This window comes from Sinocyclocheilus rhinocerous, unplaced genomic scaffold (genome assembly GCF_001515625.1).
Source record: "Sinocyclocheilus rhinocerous isolate Xijiao unplaced genomic scaffold, SAMN03320098_v1.1 scaffold192, whole genome shotgun sequence".
NCBI classification, from domain to species: Eukaryota; Metazoa; Chordata; class Actinopteri; order Cypriniformes; family Cyprinidae; genus Sinocyclocheilus; species Sinocyclocheilus rhinocerous.
The window spans coordinates 781494-800237 of NW_015627892.1; the positions used below are offsets into that span (position 1 = coordinate 781494).

Genomic DNA, 18744 nt, shown 5'->3' on the forward strand with positions numbered 1-18744 from the left:
AATAATAATTATATTTTATAATACATATTTATTAATTCCAGTGTCTGGATATGGCTACCTGCTATTTCAAGCTATTCCATGATTAGCGTAGGAGCCCCGTTATATTAAACAAAATGTTGATGTGGACTGTTTGACTGGCCACCAACCTTGATCGCTGGTCTCTGAAGACATGATAGACTAGCTGGCTCTCAACACAGATTTGCAGCTACAGGAAGGTCAAGAGAAGGTCCAGTCCTTTATCTTGAGCAAAATAAATCTTGGTGAAATGGCTGTAAGGAAAAACAGCAACATGACACACCATGTCAAATATTATAGAAACATTTATAGTGGTAAATATAGTATAAAAGTACAACTCTATAAATACAAACCACATGACAGAAACATAAAAAAACACTATTAGACATTAAATTTGACTGGGAGATGCCCAAAATAATTAGTTCATTTAAATTTACAAAGCATTACTAAAATGACATTTACCTCAGAAAGCTATATATATATATATATATATATATATTGTAACAATATTGCATAATCTGTAAAAACGTATGCTAATAACTACCCCATTATTGTTTCCACAAAGTGAAATGCACGCTGCTCTTTTCACACTGACCTCAATGCTGCTACAAACTCTTGTGGGACTCGCTAGACTGTATACACACCACTCAATCAAACTGCTTTTTCTGACTGTGGGGTAGAAAACTGTCACACAGGCATTTACATTAAAAAGGTTATGCAGTTTGGAAATTCTAGGTAAACAAATACAACACAAAAGTATGGTAATATAAATAAAAACTCTATATTTATTTTCTCAGTTAAAAAATAAAAATAAAAACCTGTCACTGACGGATTTAAAAACAAAACAGGTCCACATTCACACTGTGAAAGTACATATAAATCTGTTACATTATTTGCACTTTCTAGAAAAAGGTCTACTACTGTGCACCTACAATTATTTGGACATTTAAACCACACTTAAACATGCATCAGTGTCTTGGTATTATACAATAAAATACAAAGCCACAGATGCCCTAGCATAGTAACCACTGGTGTATTTCATCACAACTATGAACATGTTCGGAAATCTGAGTGTCCAAATATATCTTCATCTTAATTTTGAACAGCATATTTATTTATTTATAATTTTTTAATCTCATTTAAAACCTAAAAAAAAATAAACTTCTATAATGTTTTGTACAAAAAAAGCAATATTGCTTACATTTTTTGCTTTCCAATGCAATGAGATGCATAAATCTTAAGTGTGGCCTAAGATTCCAAATATTTTTTGGGGTCACTGCATATACAAACCTGGAATGTTTAAGCTGCCATAATGCAGCTATTAATCTCTAAAAGTAGCTGTTCACCTAAAACATTTCACACTTTCCATCATTTCCCGCTGAAGTGTTACATGTCTGCATCAGTCACATCTCAATGAGAAAATGAGTTGTTTTTGTAAACTAATAATAATGAACAAATGTGACTTTCTTCACAGCTCAGCAGTAGAAAAGTATAATTCCTCATTTAAAGTGACTTTGGATAAAAGTGGTAAACGCTGGTGTCAGTAGGTGCAGGATGTGGTGAGGAAGCTAGTGCTGTGTAGTCCTGAGGCCAGAGAGTGAGCCATGCGATGTGAGACCTCTCTCATGTTTCTAGCTGCCGTGATGGCGCGGGTCAGAGAGCTGTTTAGAGAGCACTGCTGATGGTCCAAAGAGAGAGAGCGTCTACGATGACCTCTGACCCCTGGCCTCTCATCTCTGACAGGACTGACTGAGATGTTAAAGGGTTGTGAGTAGGCCTGTGTCATCACAGGGCTGGAGAAGTAACTGCAGGAAAAGGACAGAATGATTAATCTGTTGTGGACAGTTACACCAGAGGAGTTAGTTGTGTTACTTAAAACTAATTGTTAAAAAAAGTGTATAAGAAATATATAATTATATAAATAATATTATATAATACTGCTCAAAAGATCATGGGTAGTAAGAATTTTTTTTTTTATTCAGCAAGACAGTAAAGTGATAGAAAAAAAACTATTTTACAAAAGTTTTCCATTTCAAATAATGTTATTAAATTTAATAATAATAAACTATTAAATAAAAATGTTATTAAATAATAACAATAATAATATACAGTAGGGTTCAAATGTCTGATGACACTGAAGAAAATACACTGAAGTTTTACTTTTTTCCCCATCAACAAATTATATTATCAACACGAGTAAAAAAATCAATTCAAAGCTTGAATTTCAGAATTATTTGGATCATGAATCAGAATTATTTGAAATCTGACATTTTATTTTAATTTGTCATCTAAAAATAGTTCATTATATTCTAATTATTTCTTCATTTTACGTCATAATGCTTCTGGTTTTGCCATTTTTGAAATCGTAAAACTTTGCTTCCCTCCAGGATTAAATTAGATTTTGAATCCCAGATTTCCACAGAGGTCTCAGACGAGTTTTAATCAAGCCTGCAAAACTCATCGACTGACAGGAAGTTGAGAGGAAGTTGTTCTCATGCATTTTTAGAGTCTGATTCATTGATCAAAGCAGTTGCAGAGGAAGAAGCAAGTAAATTAAGCTAATGGCCACTTTATCCTGAGGTACTCACAGAGTTGAAGGATAGACAGGAACATATGGGACAACTGGAACACCTCCCAGACTGTGGGGGGAGGAGTCACATTTACACCTCCTTTGTTCCTCTGTAAGGAGGATCTCATTGGCTGACTCCCACTGGGGGTCGAGACTGGCATCTGATTGGCTAAATAAACACACATTTGATAGTCAACATGATTCTTGGTGATACAAATTGTATTAGGCGAATACTTCACATCTTCAGGACAAACTATAAAAAACTAGTTTATAGATAATGTTTTATCAAACCTGGTTGAGAGGCTCTTTGATTGGCTTGTAATGCATCACACAATGGGCAATGGTTGCAGGAAGGCTGTGTGAGATGTGGAGAGCCCCTACTCCTCACTGGACCTTTTATTAATAGTGTAAAGGACAGGAGGATAGTTCATGAAATTGTAAGTTCAGTAAACTTTAGCCCCCATTATCATGATAAGAAGCTTACGTGTCAAAGTACCAGTGCGGTCTGATATGCAATGTGGGCAGGCAGTTTCTGGCCCTCGGCTTGATTCGGTTTCATCACTATTGTTGGATCTGCCTGCTGATGTTCAATTAAAATGACCACAATTTGTTCTTGAACATCATACCAAAACCTGGTCATGTCATGTTGAGTTACAACAAAGATCTTTTCTTACAGGTACTGTCCTCTTTGTGATGTGTACAAATCCTCTGGTTTGTCTTCTTCCTCTTGATGTCATTGGGGACACCAGGACATGTCTGAATGTTGATGGTAGTGGCTCAGATTGGACAAGCTCAGAATCAGTTGCTGAAGGGTTAACAAAAGCATGGTGAAAAAGTAATTTAATATCTCTATCAGAGCATAACAGATTCAAATAACCAATATGACATCCAAGCGTTTTGTCATTTAGGACCATTAAAGGGGTCATATGACGTTGCTAAAAAGAACATTATTTGGTGTATTTGGTGTAATGCAATGTGTTTATGCGGTTTAAGGTAAAAAAAACATTATTTTCCACATACTGTACACTATTGTTTCTCCTCTATGCCCCGCCTTTCTGAAACGCGTCGATTTTTACAAAGCTCATCGGTCTGAAAAGCAAGGTGTGCTCTGATTGGCCAGCTGTCCAGTGCGTTGTGATTGGCCGAATACCTCAAGCGTGTGACAGAAATATTACGCATCTTAACATACTGTGATGCCATCTCCCGGCGCGATGAGACAAAACCAGTAAAACCCATTATAAACGAGGCATTCCAGTGGGGACATAATTGCTGTGAGTCAGAAGCAACAGACTGTCCTTGCTAAGTTAGAATTGCCCCACTTTATAGAAACAGACACCGGCATTGTAGGCTACATGTGCCTATCTGGAAGTCAGTTTCAATTTGATGAGGCTTTTTTTTATCATGCATCATGCGATGGGTTGTTTATACATCAGGTTTAAAAAAACAACAACAACAACAGTGCATGTGCTTCTCAACAGGGTATTTTAAACATGGCTTAATACACTACCATTTAGTGCTGGGTGGTATGACCAAAAATTTATATCACGGTATTTTTCAAAATTATGCTACTCTCCCAGGAAAGTCCTCGTTCTCCATAAAATGCACGGCACACATCTCAATATTTGGGTTGAAGTGTTCTGGAACAGTGTTGTAAATACAACTTAACCACTGATTTCTAGTCGTGTCCGCACCAAGAGCTTGTAACACTCCAAAGAGAAAGAAAAAATTGAAATCGCATCATATGACCCCTTTAAGAAAATCTCTTTGCATCCAAATGTATTCTACTTTGAAAAATGTACATGTAGCTAAACGCACTCAGATCAGTTTGAGGCCGATGTCGAGGTAAAGACGCTGATCTTTGCCTCAGAGTGGGTCTTGGTGATTTTCCTCTCTCTTGTTCTCCATTCCTCCCTCTCTCTGTCTGCCGCCTTCTCCTGTCTGAAGACCTAATAAATAAGGAAAATCATAAAATCACTTTATGAATTAAAAGTTTTAGCTAGCATATATCATTTTGGCCAGTCTAAGATCAAAATGGCAACAATAGATTTCAGGTACCTTGCGGTCCGTGGGAATGCCTGATCCCTGGTATCTTCCGTGGCAGAAGTGGGCACTCTAACAGGACTGGCAGGTTTGGAGAGTCTCAGATTTCCCTCTAGTCTCTCCTTCAGTCGGTTCACTTCTCGCTGTAGAGATTGAAGAGCCTCTCTGAAGCAAATAAACAACACATAAAAAGCATTTTTTGTAGTCTGAAGAACAAAAAAGATTGTTTAATTAAAATCAGATTTTGTTAAAGGGTTAGTTCACCCAAAAATGAAAATTCTGTCATTAATTACTCACCCTCGTGTTGTTCGAAACCCGCAAGACCTTCGTTCATCTTCGGAACACAATTTAAGATATTTTTGATGAAATCTGAGGGCTCTCTGACCCTCCCATAGACAGCAAGGTAACTACCACGTTCGTGTCGCGTTCCGAACGTTGTTTAAGCGACATACACCTGTATTGCGGTATTTTAAAAATTCATATCATAACAAAAATAAATATGAACCGGTATACCGCCCAGCACTACGTACCATTAATTTTTTTTTAATAAATACAAATACTTTTTCAAACAAGAATGCATCAAAATGATGCGATTTCAATTTTTCCCTTCTCTTTGGAGTGTTACAAGCTCTTGGTGCATAAAGAAGATCTGTAAAGTTGCAAAGACTAAAGTCTCAAATCCAAAGAGATATTCTTTATAAAAGTTCAGAGTGAGCCACACCTACCTAAAAAAGGCTCGTTCTAACACGCCCCCACATGTCTACGTCACTTACAGTATGTGGAAAATAATGTGTTTTTTAAACTTTAAACCGCATAAACACATTTCATTACACCAAATACACAAAATAATGTTCTTTTTAGCAGCATCATATGACCCCTTTAAAATCGATCAAGTGACAATAAAGATATTTATAATGTTACTTATTATTTCAATTTATGTCAAAGAATCATGAAAAAAGTATCAGTTTCCACAAAAATGTTAAGCAGCTCAACTGTTTTCAATTTTGATAATAATAATAAGAAACATTTCTTGAGCACCAAATGATTTCTGAAGGATCATGTGACACTTAAAACAGTAATGGCTACTGAAAATTCAGATTTGCGAACACAGGAATAAATTACAATGATCGATTTAAAAATGGAAAATTAAAAAAATAGTACATAAATTAATAATAACCTCAATTAACCTGGATTAATGTTGTATAAAACTATAAATTTAAAAAACAAATTAACTAATGTTGATATATTTCCAATTTTATGTATTATTTTTATTATTGCTGCTCTTATTTTAGGTTAATGTTAATTTATATACTATTGTTAATTGTTAATTAACATTAAAAATTAATTAAGTAATGTTAATTTATCAAGCCTGAAATGTTGACATTTTTTAGTATTGTATATTAAGAAATTGACATTAGATTAATAAACGCTGTAAAGTGTGTGAAATATTCTTAATTTAGTTCATGATACATTAATTCATGATTGGATGAACTATTGATTACAAATTGAATCTTATTATAAGGTTTTGCCAATTATTATTGTGTCTTCTGTATACAATTTTTTTTACATGCTTTTTGTGTGAAATGTCAAACCTACACCCACCCTGATCACTCCCATGCTCTGATTGGCTGGTCAGGCTGCTCGGCCAGGGCAGGAGGGTGCTACTGGGCCAATGAATGGGGGATACTGAGGGAGAAAGGCTGGAAGAAGAACACCCTTCCTCCCCACCTCTCCTCCTAACAGGACCCGTGCATCCTTCAGACTTGATGTGTTCTCCTGGGGTATTTGAAGAGGGTTGTGAATGAGAGGGTGAGACCGCAAAAGGCTGTCTAGAAGGAGGAGCAGACTCTGGTCTTTCTGTGTTCTTTGTGTGTGGGCCAGACGGCCTGATGGAACTGGAGAAAACATCAGAAAGAGAAAAATATAAAAATTATAAATTTCCTAGGATAGCAAAAACAGTCAACAAGATTTTCATATTTTCTGAATAAAATTTGAGTGTTTTTTTGTTTGTTTTATGAGACTTTTTCGCCCATTTTATCATCTAAGTGTCATACTTGAAAAATAAAAACACACCTCTCCTCTATAAACCAAAAGATTTGAGGTATCATGGAGGTCCATAGCACAAATAGTGCAGGATGATTCCCTAACCCTACTTATGAGTGCTGTATACAGTGAAGGTGCTTCATACCTCGCCACTGCCCTCTGCTGGAGAGGACTGTGTACAGCAGGAGTGAGCTGACTGCTCTCAGAGCCCATAAAGCCACTGTCCGTCTCTGGAGACTTGACCCCATCCTACAGTGTTACAAATACACGTAAGAGCTCTACTTAAATAATATTAAAATTCTATTATTCATGCACATTAAGAAATAAATCCTTCAAATATGATATATAGCATTGTTCATCACAAATAAAGTACAGTCACTGACCAGAGGGGATGCTCTGACAGTCTTGGCCTTAGCTTTTAAGCCCATAGTTCTGGGTTCTGTGCTCTCTGCTAGGCTGGTCAGGCTACTGCTTTGAGTTTTCCTGTTTCCTGCCGTTTTCCTTTCACTGCCCAGTTGCCCTGGCAACACTGAGGAGTGGCAAAGAGCCTCTGGGTGAGTTTCCATAGAGTCACACACCTGTGACCTGACAGATGGGCCGGAGGGAGGGACACAATCTGCTGCTGCCTGCCTAAAGAAAGAGAATGGAGAGATGAATGAGAGAGCAAACAGCCAACACAGGTGTTGATAATGGTGGAGTGGACTGAACTGCTGTTACCCTCAACTACCTTACAAAACCTGGTAACAACATACAGCTGATGTTTAGATAACAAACACAGAAATATCATTATTGTGTCTGTGACAATCAACTTTTCATCACAGAATTACAATAATCTGGTAGAATGTCAGTAGGAACAGTGGTTTCTAAACAGTGTTATTATCATTAGCTAAAACTATTACATTCATTTAAATAATGAAATATTGTTTACAGATTAATGGAGAAGATCAGGCACACACAAAGCTGAGCGAATCACTGGTACAACCCTTCCCACTCTCCAAGAACTGTACTCATCCAGAGTGAGTAAAAGGGCTGGCAAAATTATTCTGGACCCCTCACACCCAGGCCACTTCCTCTTTGAACTGTTGCTGTCTGGTTGGTGCTACAGAGCACTGAGCATCAGAACGGCTAGGCATAAGAACAGTTTCTTCCCTCAGGCAATCCATCTCATGAACAGTTAACTTGGCAATAAACGTGTAATACACAACATTATTTATACATTTATTTAACACGCATACTTCTTATTTACATTTCCTTGCATTTGTACGTAACATACCTGTACACACAAGTAACATCTATTGTCTTTTTTGTATACTGTGTATTTTTAAAAATATTTTTTGTATATTGTTATTTTCTGTTTTCTTATCCAATTTTTTATTCTTTTTATTTTCTGTGCCGTCTTGTCACTGTCATTCTGTGGAAGCTTCTGTGACCAAAACAAATGCCTCATATGTGTAAACATACCTGGCAATAAAGCTCTTTCTAATTCTGATAATATTCCTCTCTTCTCTGACATATTGCTAGCATACCTAATGTTCACTCAACCTATTCTTTACTGCCTAAAGTTACTGACCCCTTTGAGCTTCTAAAAATTTGAAAAGCTGATGTGAAACAGGCTCAGGACTCACTGCTGAACAGATTCTTTCATCTCTTGCTCATTAACAGTCCTATGTTGTTGTCTGTTCATTAAGCTTGTATTCCCTGGCGGAGCAAAGACTCCAAAATCCAGCGAGTCATGGCTCTTTAAAGTCACAGTTGGGTCCAGCATCCCAGGGAGCTCTTTCAAACTCTGATAGCTGGGTATGAAAATAACAAGAGATTGAGCTTGACATGTAAAGCTGTTCATTCTCACACATGCTGGTCAAAGGTCACTCACCAGTCCATGAGCTTACAGAAGTCTTTCTCCACACGCTGGTGTTTGTCATAAAGGGGATGAAGAAGAAATGGGAGGACCCCCTCTTCCCCTCCGTCTGCATCACTCTCTCCGCTAATTGAACTAACCTCCATGCCAACACAAGCCTCAGGATGGGCAGCAGACAGTGGACTCTGAGAAAGAACGAAGGGGAGAATTAGTACTTTTCTGTCATTTATATCTGTGAGGTCAGAGGTTAGTGAGGTCTGGAGGTTAAGTCTGAGGCACCTCAGGCAGAGGTTCGGTCTCCAGCATGGACAAAGAAAGCACATCTGAAGGAGGCAGAGGGTTTAAAGTAGGTTCAGAAATGGGTTTGTTCTGTTCTGCTTGCTCCAGCCACTCCTTCAGCTCCTCCAATCGCATCCCTGACCTTCTAGGTCCCTGTGTCACACACAAACACACAGTATGAACATAAGTACTTCAAACCAGTGGCACAGGAAGAACACAGGAAGCACAGCGTCATCAATATTTGCATCAGCAACAAAAGACAATGACAAGTTTATCTATGTGCAAATAATATATTATTACAATTTAAAATACCTGTTTTCTATTTTAATATATTTTCAACTGTAATTTATTCCTGTGAGGCAAAGCTGAATTTTCAGCAGCCAGACTTCAGTCTCACATGATCCTTCAGAAATCATTCTCATGTGCTGGTGATATGTTGAAAAGAGTTGATCTGGTTAATATTTTTATTTTTCCATGAATAGAAATTTCAAAAGACCAGCATTTATTTACAAATACAAATCTCTTGTAACATTATAAATGTCTTTACTGTCACTTTTGATCAACATAAGTACTTCAAACCAGTGGCACAGGAAGAACACAGGAAGCACAGCGTCATCAATATTTGCATCAGCAACAAAAGACAATGACAAGTTTATCTATGTGCAAATAATATATTATTACAATTTAAAATACCTGTTTTCTATTTTAATATATTTTCAACTGTAATTTATTCCTGTGAGGCAAAGCTGAATTTTCAGCAGCCAGACTTCAGTCTCACATGATCCTTCAGAAATCATTCTCGTGTGCTGGTGATATGTTGAAAAGAGTTGATCTGGTTAATATTTTTATTTTTCCATGAATAGAAATTTAAAAACAAACCAGCATTTATTTACAAATACAAATCTCTTGTAACATTATAAATGTCTTTACTGTCACTTTTGATCAAATTCATGCATTCTTACTTAATAAAAGTATTAATTTCAAATAATTTTGGAATGGTAGTGTATATATACATACACATAAAAAGAGGCTACCTGTCTGGGTCAAAGGTTTCAAGCCCGCCTTGTTGCTGCTGCTGCATCTGATACTGGCCTCGTGCATCTAGGTAAGCCCTTTCAAGAGACTCCTGCCCCTGTGCCAGTGTGGAGAAACCCTGTAGATGATTCAGACTGAGTCAGTCTGACGTCATGCCTTTAAAAAATGCTTGTTTTTAGAAAAGCATCAGCATACCTTTATCTGTTCACAGGGCTTGAGTTTCCCATTCTTTAGAAGTGCCTCAAAAGCATCAACCTGAACAAAAAAAACAAAAAAAGATTTTGGGTTTAAAGCACCGCTGTTAAAATAAAATGCCTGTTAATCTGAATTATCAAAAATGTTATTTTAAAGCTGGTTACCTGTAGCTGAAATCTATGAGTCTGTTTGGTCAGAGTCTCTGTTAGATGGTCTGCAGTGAGAGATCCAGACCTCCTTGAGCTGACCGAGTTCACAGAGGAAGAGCGAGTTGGTGTTCTTCTAGAGTTTTCTACAATGTGATCAAAGTAGTTTTGAGATGATTTAACAATTATTCAGTTTGACTGCAAAGTAAATTTAGAAGAGATTATAAGACTGTTCTGAAATTAAATTTTTGTTTTAAAGTTGATACAAGGCATCTTGAAATTTAAACAAATGTGGTTTGGAACTCTTTAATGTGGAATGACAGATCGCTGGTAGACACCTTAGTTCAAGTGGCATGTGAACTGATCATATCTTCCTCTTTACTACTCGTAATATCACAAAATAAACATGAATAAACAGAAGGTATGTTGAAAGAAACAGTTTGTAATGTTTGTAAACAACACACTTTTTATGTTGATTATTAAATTAATTAATTAATTAATTAATAGATTATTCAACTTTATTTTCTATTTCAGTTTTTGGTAAAAAAAAAAAAATGTAATTTCAGTTTCTGTAAAAAAAAAATCACTTCTTTTTGAGTATAATAGTGTGATTTTTAAATACAAGTTTTAAGTTTCAGTATGATGTACCTGAGTGATCCCTCTGCTGGGCCAGTTGAGCAGAGACTGCGCTGAACTCTGCCCTCTGTGCTTGAGGGAAATTGAGGGTTATGACCTTTGACCCTTCCTGAATAACACCTGACAGGATAGCTGTACTGGGTTTTGGGGGTTCAGAACAGAGACCCACCTGTAAACACACAGCACATACACAACAATCATGAGTTGATGGTTAAAGTGCTGCTTTGGCCAAAAATGACAAAGAAATCAGCAACCATCTGTCTGAAAATCTACTTTGCCAATAATCCACGGGCCCATCACTATGCATAATGCCGTGTAAATCAATCCTGTGTCCTATGTAAACAAATTAATGTCCCCTCTGTGCTCTACATAAAATGTCTTTAAATTAGGGATGTAACGATTAAATGCGAGCCGGTTGAAAATCGATTCAAATATGTGACGATTCAAATCGGTTGAGATAATCGAATCGTGACTTGAGTGAATCATTACATCCCTACTTTAAATGCATGTTTATTGTTACATGGTATACTCTACCATTATGTGAAAAAAACTTATGTTTATATTATATTTATTATATTATCTCAGGTTTGGATCTGGACTATGATACAATAATTGGTGACGTCTGATCTTAAGTATCTCAAGTAATCCCAACATATAGTGGGAAGAACATAACAAAGACTGTGTCGCCACCCATTATGTAGATGCTAAGACCATCAGAGAAATACAGCCCTGTCTTGCCCGCCCACGTGACAGACCCTCAGATTTACTGCAGACTAGTGGCTGAACCACAAAGGAGCACAGAGGAGACTCACGTACAACAGGGCTCATAAAGCAGGCCATTTAATGGTGCTTTCCACTGCTGGACTTACCGATAAGACAATGGATAGAGTAATACAATGAAAATACAATGTCAATAAGCTGATATCCATGCACCTTACCACACACACACATTCGTGACTTAGGTGTGAGGTAATGGGTTTTGCGTGCTGTCTGAAACCTAATGGAGGCGAATGACTGAACCCTCTTGATAAGTCCCTGAGACACTAAATCATACTGAACATAACCTCAACATGACCTCTGAGTCTTTTGAATAAAACCACCCATTTTCCAACACAATCCTTATTATTACAGGACCAATACCAGAAGCAGATCATCAGATCTCAATTAGCAGTCTTACCAGCATATGCTTACAATTTTCACATAGGGGATCCCATAATTTGTAAATGACTTGACCCCTACCCTACATCAAACAAATATTATATATTTCTGTCTGAATTTTAAGTGATTGGAAAGGCCATTTCCATTTTTACAGTTTTGTAATTTATCACCCACATCTATTCCCAGAAACCACAACTCTGTCAATAAGGGATTAAAGTGAATGAACCCGGTCTATCTCAAGCTGTTGTGTCTGTTAAAGCAGAGGCAGATGGCCAGGGCATCTGGCTGAAGAACTTAATGAGCATTAGAGAAAATGCAGCTGGAGATGCTAAACCGCACAGAGAAATAGCCTAAAATTAGCTACATTAAATAATTACCAACATTGCTCTTTTAATTTAGTTATGTAACAGTGAAAGTAGACATGACATCACATCCTGTTTTAATCCTGTTGATGGCTCAGGCCTAGATTTGTTTCAGGTCACTTTGTCACTTGACACTGTTTATTAGCTGTTTTCTACACTGAGGCAATGTATGACCTTATCAGACAAATAAACAGAGCTCGTTTCATCAAAACAAATGATAATGATAATGCCAATTAGGCTGTGAATCAATTTAAGTATTTAATCAATTTAAAAATATAATTGCATGTTTTTTCATATATAATGTACTGCATTCAATTCCTTTCAAAGGAAATGTAATAATTAATTTGTGCATTAACTGTGTAAAAAACAAAGTACTTATCTGCGTACATTTCTGTTCATATACAAGTATGCAGATAATATGACTTGTACAAGTAATGCTTTTGTATGTACACTGCTTATTGTCTCAGTTTGTTTATTTGTTTGCTAGCGTTTCTCTAAAATGGTTTGTGTCGTCGGAGGTAAGGAAAAACATCACAATCAGAGAGAGCCCGCAGTTTGAAAATGAGCCTGTGCTTGAATACGGTGGTGCTGTTAAACTGAGGGCTGTGATTATGGCGGTCACAAAAGAGATTCTGCATTTATATTGTGTTGACTCAGCCTGAGGAGTCTAAAAATAGCTCTCGCCGACATCAGAGCACACGCAGAAAGGAGACAGGCCTGCTGATATGAGGGAGAGTATGGCACTGAATTCACGTCAACCTTCAGATGAAGGGAAAAAACCATAAACAGTCTGTAAAGCCAACCTTTGCTTCAAGGCGAAGTCGGTCGATAGTATTTTCAGCTTCTGCATACTTGGTAAGCAGCCTGTTATAGTCTTCCTGTGAGAATAAGAGAGAGAGGAAAAAATAAAAGACAGATAAAGAAACATTACAGATGGCTTCATCTTTAAGACTCTTGGATAAATCAGCATCATTTTGAGTATCATTATGTTTGTAATGCTACACTTTTTACATAAAAAAAAAAATTGTCAAAACATAGTGCAGAACCAGTGCATACTGTAAAGGGACACTGCATCCCACAATGCAATTCACTTAAACTTCCCTCTCTAATGTGAACAGGAAGCAGTACGAATATCAACCAGGATTTAAGCATCTCGGACTACTTTTACATAAAACTGCAAATATTTAGAATATTACTGTTTAAAATGTTTATTGTTGCATACTGAATATGATTTGATTTACTTACACAGTATACACTCTGTTCAAATGTTTGGGGTTAGTATGATTTTTTTAAAAGAAATTACTAGTTTTTTGTTTTTTTTTAGCAAAGATGCATTAAATTGATCAAAAATAAAGACATTTGCAATAAAGACATTTATCGTGTTACAAAAGATTTCTATTTCAAATAAATTCTGTTCTTTTGTACTTTCTATTAATCAAAGAATCCTGAAAAAATTATCACAGATTCCACAAACATATTAAGCAGGAACAACTCAGCATATCAGAATGATTTCTGAAGGATCATGTGACACTGAAGACTGGAGCAATGGCTGCTGGAAATTCAACTTTGACATCCCAGAAATAAATTACATTACAAAAAATATTAAAATAGAAAAAAGTTATTATAAAATAGACAGTTATTTTAAATTGTATAATTGCATAAGAGACTTTCAAAAACATTAAAAAATAAAATCTTACCGACTGTATACTATGCAGTAAATAGTATACTAGTATTTCACTTCATGTTCATGCACATAATACATTTCAGTGCTTCCTGATTCACTCTTTACATACCTGAAGCTGCTGCGTCAGTGTGCTGGCCTGCTGGGGGCAGCGGAACTCCTCTGGTACTGTGCTGTGCAGATGCTTGTGGGTCCCACTGGTGGAGGGACTTCCTGGAGACCCATCAGAGCTGCTCAAAAGGACCTCTCTCACGATCTCAGCAGGGGACTTGAACACTACAGGAAGATCCAGGTGTGAAGTTCTATCATGAGGAGGTTGACAGCTTTTAGGAGGTTTGTATCCACTCTTTTTTGGGAAACGTACCCTCGGCTCCACTTTGGAGAAATCAGGTAAGGGGTGATTTAGCTGTCCTTTCCTAAGAAAACATATACAGCAATAATCAGTTCAAAAATAATGCTAAATTCAAAGTACGGACTAATCACATTATGGTTCTGTTGTAAATTCTGGAAATATAAACTTAAAGCAGTACAACAAATTACATTTTCAAAGTTTATTTCATGTAAATTAAGGAATAAATATTTCATATACGTACATATCGTTTTAATTCACTTTTAATACTATTCATTCTTTTTAATATTATTTTTTGCAGAGAAATGTATATATTATATATATATACTGATAAAAAAATATTCTATTTCAAATTATGGGTCAAATTATTGCATCAAAAAAAAAAAGTCTTAAATCACATTATGAATTTGTGTCTATTTTTTTATCTCACCTGATGTCATCTGGATCAGTGTGAGAGGTTTTGGAGGTTCTGTGGTTCCTTATTGCTGAAGACCGGTGAGGTATAGGAGGTGGTGAACGCTCCGAGGGGGAGACGCTTGCTTTAGAAATGCACTGTGCTGGAATGGAAACCTGATCGTCACAGGAAGCTGGGTTTGTTTTTCTGGGAGTGGGCGTTGGAGGCTGCAGATTGTGGTTAGGACTGTGTAGCCCTACTTTTTCTCCACTTGTACCATCTTGGTGTGTTTTTCCAAGTCTGATTTTTATTACAGGGCTTCTGGCTGAAGTTTGAGGTGTGACCTTTGGTTTAATCTCCTCCCCTTTTGATCTAACCGTGTGGTACGTTTTAGGGGTGCCAAGAGATGACTTTGCCCTAATGCCTGGCTCTGGAAATGTTTCAGCTTCAATCCCACAGTTATTCATCAGTTCCCCTGAGGACAAATGAGGAAACCTGATGGGATTACATGTGTTTCTAGAGATACAATGTGAGACTGGAAGAAGTTGTCTATTGGTTTCCTCAACTGCCTCACAATCACTTTGCTCAGAATGCTCTGGGATTCCTGAAATTGGAATATTTTGGGGGATCTCACTGTAATCACAGCTCTTTACACTTTCAAACATAGATGCCATCTCTTTTGTGACAGATAATGTTTGATCCATGAATCTCTGAGCATCTTCACATGTGTCCTGCTCTTCTGTTTCCTCATCGGTCATGTCTAGCACTGTGTCTCTCTGTGCGAAAGAGTTTAATTTGTGCCTGTGAATTGTTGGGATCCTTGTACCATCCTCATCATCAGTCCAATCCTCCAACAAAACACTTCGGCCATCATCTGTTTTATGTTCTTCCTCTAAAAACGAGAGAATGTGAATCTTTTAGACCACATGGACTATTTTTATGATACTTACACTACCATTCAAAAGTTTAGGGTCGTGAAGATATTTGAATGTTTTTGAAAGAAGTCTCTTATGGTCACCAAGGCTGCATTTACTTGATCAACAATACAGCAATAATGATAATATTGTGAAATATTAGTACAATTGTACTAAACAAGTACAAGCTGAATTTTCAGCAGTCATTACTCCAGTCTTAAGTGTCACCTGATCCTTCAGAAATCATTCTAACATATTGATTTTGATGGTTGATATTTTTGTGGATTTTCGTGATTCATTAAAGTTAAGTTAAGAAAGTTAAAAACACACATTTATTTGAAATAGAATATGTTGTAACAATGTAAAAGCATTTACTGTCACTTATGACCAATTTAATGCATCCTTGCTGAATACAGATTCCAAACGTTTGAAAAGCAGTATATCTAATGGATGAATAATGCTTTAATACAAAATTAAAATCACTTTATTACACTGTTACTATAGTGTAGCTTTAAGCTTTTAAACTCAGCTGGATGTTTAATGGATCTGAACCCGTACGCAGAGATGGAGAGCGGCAGTCATCTCCAGTGGCCTGAGAGAGCGGCTCAGAGTCCAGCAGCTCACTCAGGTGACAGCTTATCTCCTCTAGTGCAGGTGGTGGCCCATGCTCAGGCTCAGGGGTCTTCACATCCCACAACAGGTCTTCTGCAATCTCCTCCTCTTCTCCCTGATTGACACAATCATAAGATGCTTATTAAACAGTTGCAAGTTTTAAAAAGCACCATTAATCTAGAACCAGGGCATATAAATTGATTAAATGTTTCTAATTAAATACAGTTGAACTCTGGCAAGTGTTTTTAAGTGTAATGAGATTCTTCTGATGAAGAGCCCTGGTGAGACTGCTCTAAAAGACCAATAAATGGGCAGATATCAATCAAACATCTCTGATGTCCTCACCTCCTGCTGCCCTTGACTCTCTGCCAGACCAATGATGCCATTCTCATCCATCTGGCTTTGAAAGTCCTCATCCGGTTCTTCATCCCAGCTGAAGTCCATCCCGTCTGGGCTTGAGGGAGAGGAGTACGCTGGGGTTGGTGTCCACACCAGAACCCCTGCAGTGGTACCACCTCTGTTCCGCTCCATTACCTGGCTCTTTATCGCTCTCTTTTATTCCACCTTGAGCTTCTATACCACCTGCAGCTCAACATTAATATTGATGTCATCTCTCATGGCTGACCATTTATAAATGTTTTTATGAACATTGTGTCATCAAGGTGATTAAACATGACCTGAAAAACACAGAAATACCACATCTTATCATTTTCATTGATCGACTGATGCATTACCAACAACATTTCATGCTCTTCTGATATATAAGAAAAAAACATTTCACAAAACTAATTACATCATCAAAGATATATTAGGGATGCACCGAAATGAAAATTCTTGGCCGAAGCCGAACAAAATTAAACACAGGGCCGAAGGCCAAATACCGAACACTGAGTTTTTTTACCCATGTATTTTGCCAAAAAAAAAATTCACCATTGCATAAATTAAAAAAGCCAAAATGTGGGCAGCGTAGAGAAGGGCTTGTTGTTTGTCCTTTCTCTGATCACAAATGCAGACATGATTTTTATGTTTACGCGGCGCGATGCAATGCAACGCGTAAAAAGACAGTATAAGTTATTATAATCCATAATTATGTCCCCACTGGATGCAACAAATGCCTCGTTTATAATGGGTCTGAATGTTTTTGTCTTGTCGCTCTGGCTGGAGAGGGCATCACAACATGGTAAGGGGCGTAACATTTCCGTCACACGCTTGAGGTATTTGGCCAATCACAACGCACTGGATAGCTGGCCAATCAGAGCACACCTCGCTTTTCAGACCGATGAGCTTTGTAAAAATGTACGCGTTTCAGAAAGGCGGGGCATAGAGGAGAAACAATAATGTACAGTATGTGGAAAATAATGTGTTTTTTTTTACCTTAAACCGCATAAACACATTTCATTACACCAAATACACCAAATAATGTTCTTTTTAGCAACATCATATGACCCCTTTAATCCAAAAAATGCACTTGACCTGAAGGTGCACTTGATTGTTTACTTTCATATTAAACAATAAGTAAACACCAGTTTGGGGGGTGAATGGTGTGTAGTAGTTGTTTCATCTACTACAACCCACAACCTTCACAGGGCCCTTGGTCGCCATGGTGACCACACAACAACAATCTCTGCCGTGCCCTGCCGGCCACAGGCATCAAAGCATCATTCTCAGAATAGCCAATCAGCATTCAGAACACTGCTTCATGGCAAAGATGAATAGCTGGGAAAGAACTTTCATTTGAACTTTCAAATGAAAAGCCCCTTATAAAAGAAAAACACTGTTCCATTTTTCATTTTTTTAAACTAAATTTGGTTTACAGGCCTTAAATTGTGTCACTGCCACATCCAGAGCTGTGCATACTTGTCATTTTTAAAATCAAAACAAGTGCGTTGGGTCTAATCTAGTCATATTCTAAAAAATTTAAAGTGACCCTGAAAAGCACACGCATTCTTGAAGTTTCTTTATAAACTACAAGAATGCATATCTCATGTCGTCACGTCCTGTGTGTAGCAGACCCACTTGTGTGGATGTAACTTTTGCTTGTTGCAACTAACAATTCCAGAGACACACAAACCGTAGCAATCTGTAGCATCCTCTGCCAGCGTGAACACAAACGTAGTCGCCGAGGGAGTCTGCTAATCTCCTGAGTGCAGTGCGTTCTGCAGCATACGTTAATTAAACGCTTGTCTAAATCTCCGCCATCCATTCAGCGAGCCTGTGGTGAGCTCAGCCAAAAGCAAGCAACACGTATTCTATATATAGATCATTCACTGTTACTGTACTTAATAGCCTACATAACAGTGCCCCCACACACACAGATAGAGCTGAACAGATTAATAAAATGAACAGTGAGCCCTAAAGCTCCTTAAGGGCCAAGAAGATCCACAGGGTCCGAGGAAGAATATTTGTGTTGTAATCAGACAGGCCACATGATCAACTCTAATGTCAGGCAATGAAATCA

General features: G+C 37.4%; 1 protein-coding gene across 1 annotated transcript; it reads right to left on the reverse strand.

The window, feature by feature from the left end:
* Positions 1–1269: 1269 nt before the first annotated feature.
* akna (AT-hook transcription factor) lies at positions 1270–16817 on the reverse strand. The gene is given in 24 exon segments (XM_016548294.1): positions 1270–1820; positions 2604–2652; positions 2655–2753; positions 2876–2977; positions 3069–3164; positions 3259–3283; positions 3286–3389; positions 4400–4530; positions 4640–4789; positions 6217–6519; positions 6813–6916; positions 7051–7297; positions 8293–8460; positions 8541–8710; positions 8805–8949; positions 9818–9957; positions 10035–10094; positions 10199–10326; positions 10829–10985; positions 13140–13214; positions 14130–14433; positions 14797–15652; positions 16233–16401; positions 16632–16817. Coding segments are annotated over 24 exon segments (4233 nt in total). The 3' UTR covers positions 1270–1555.
* Positions 16818–18744: the final 1927 nt, after the last annotated feature.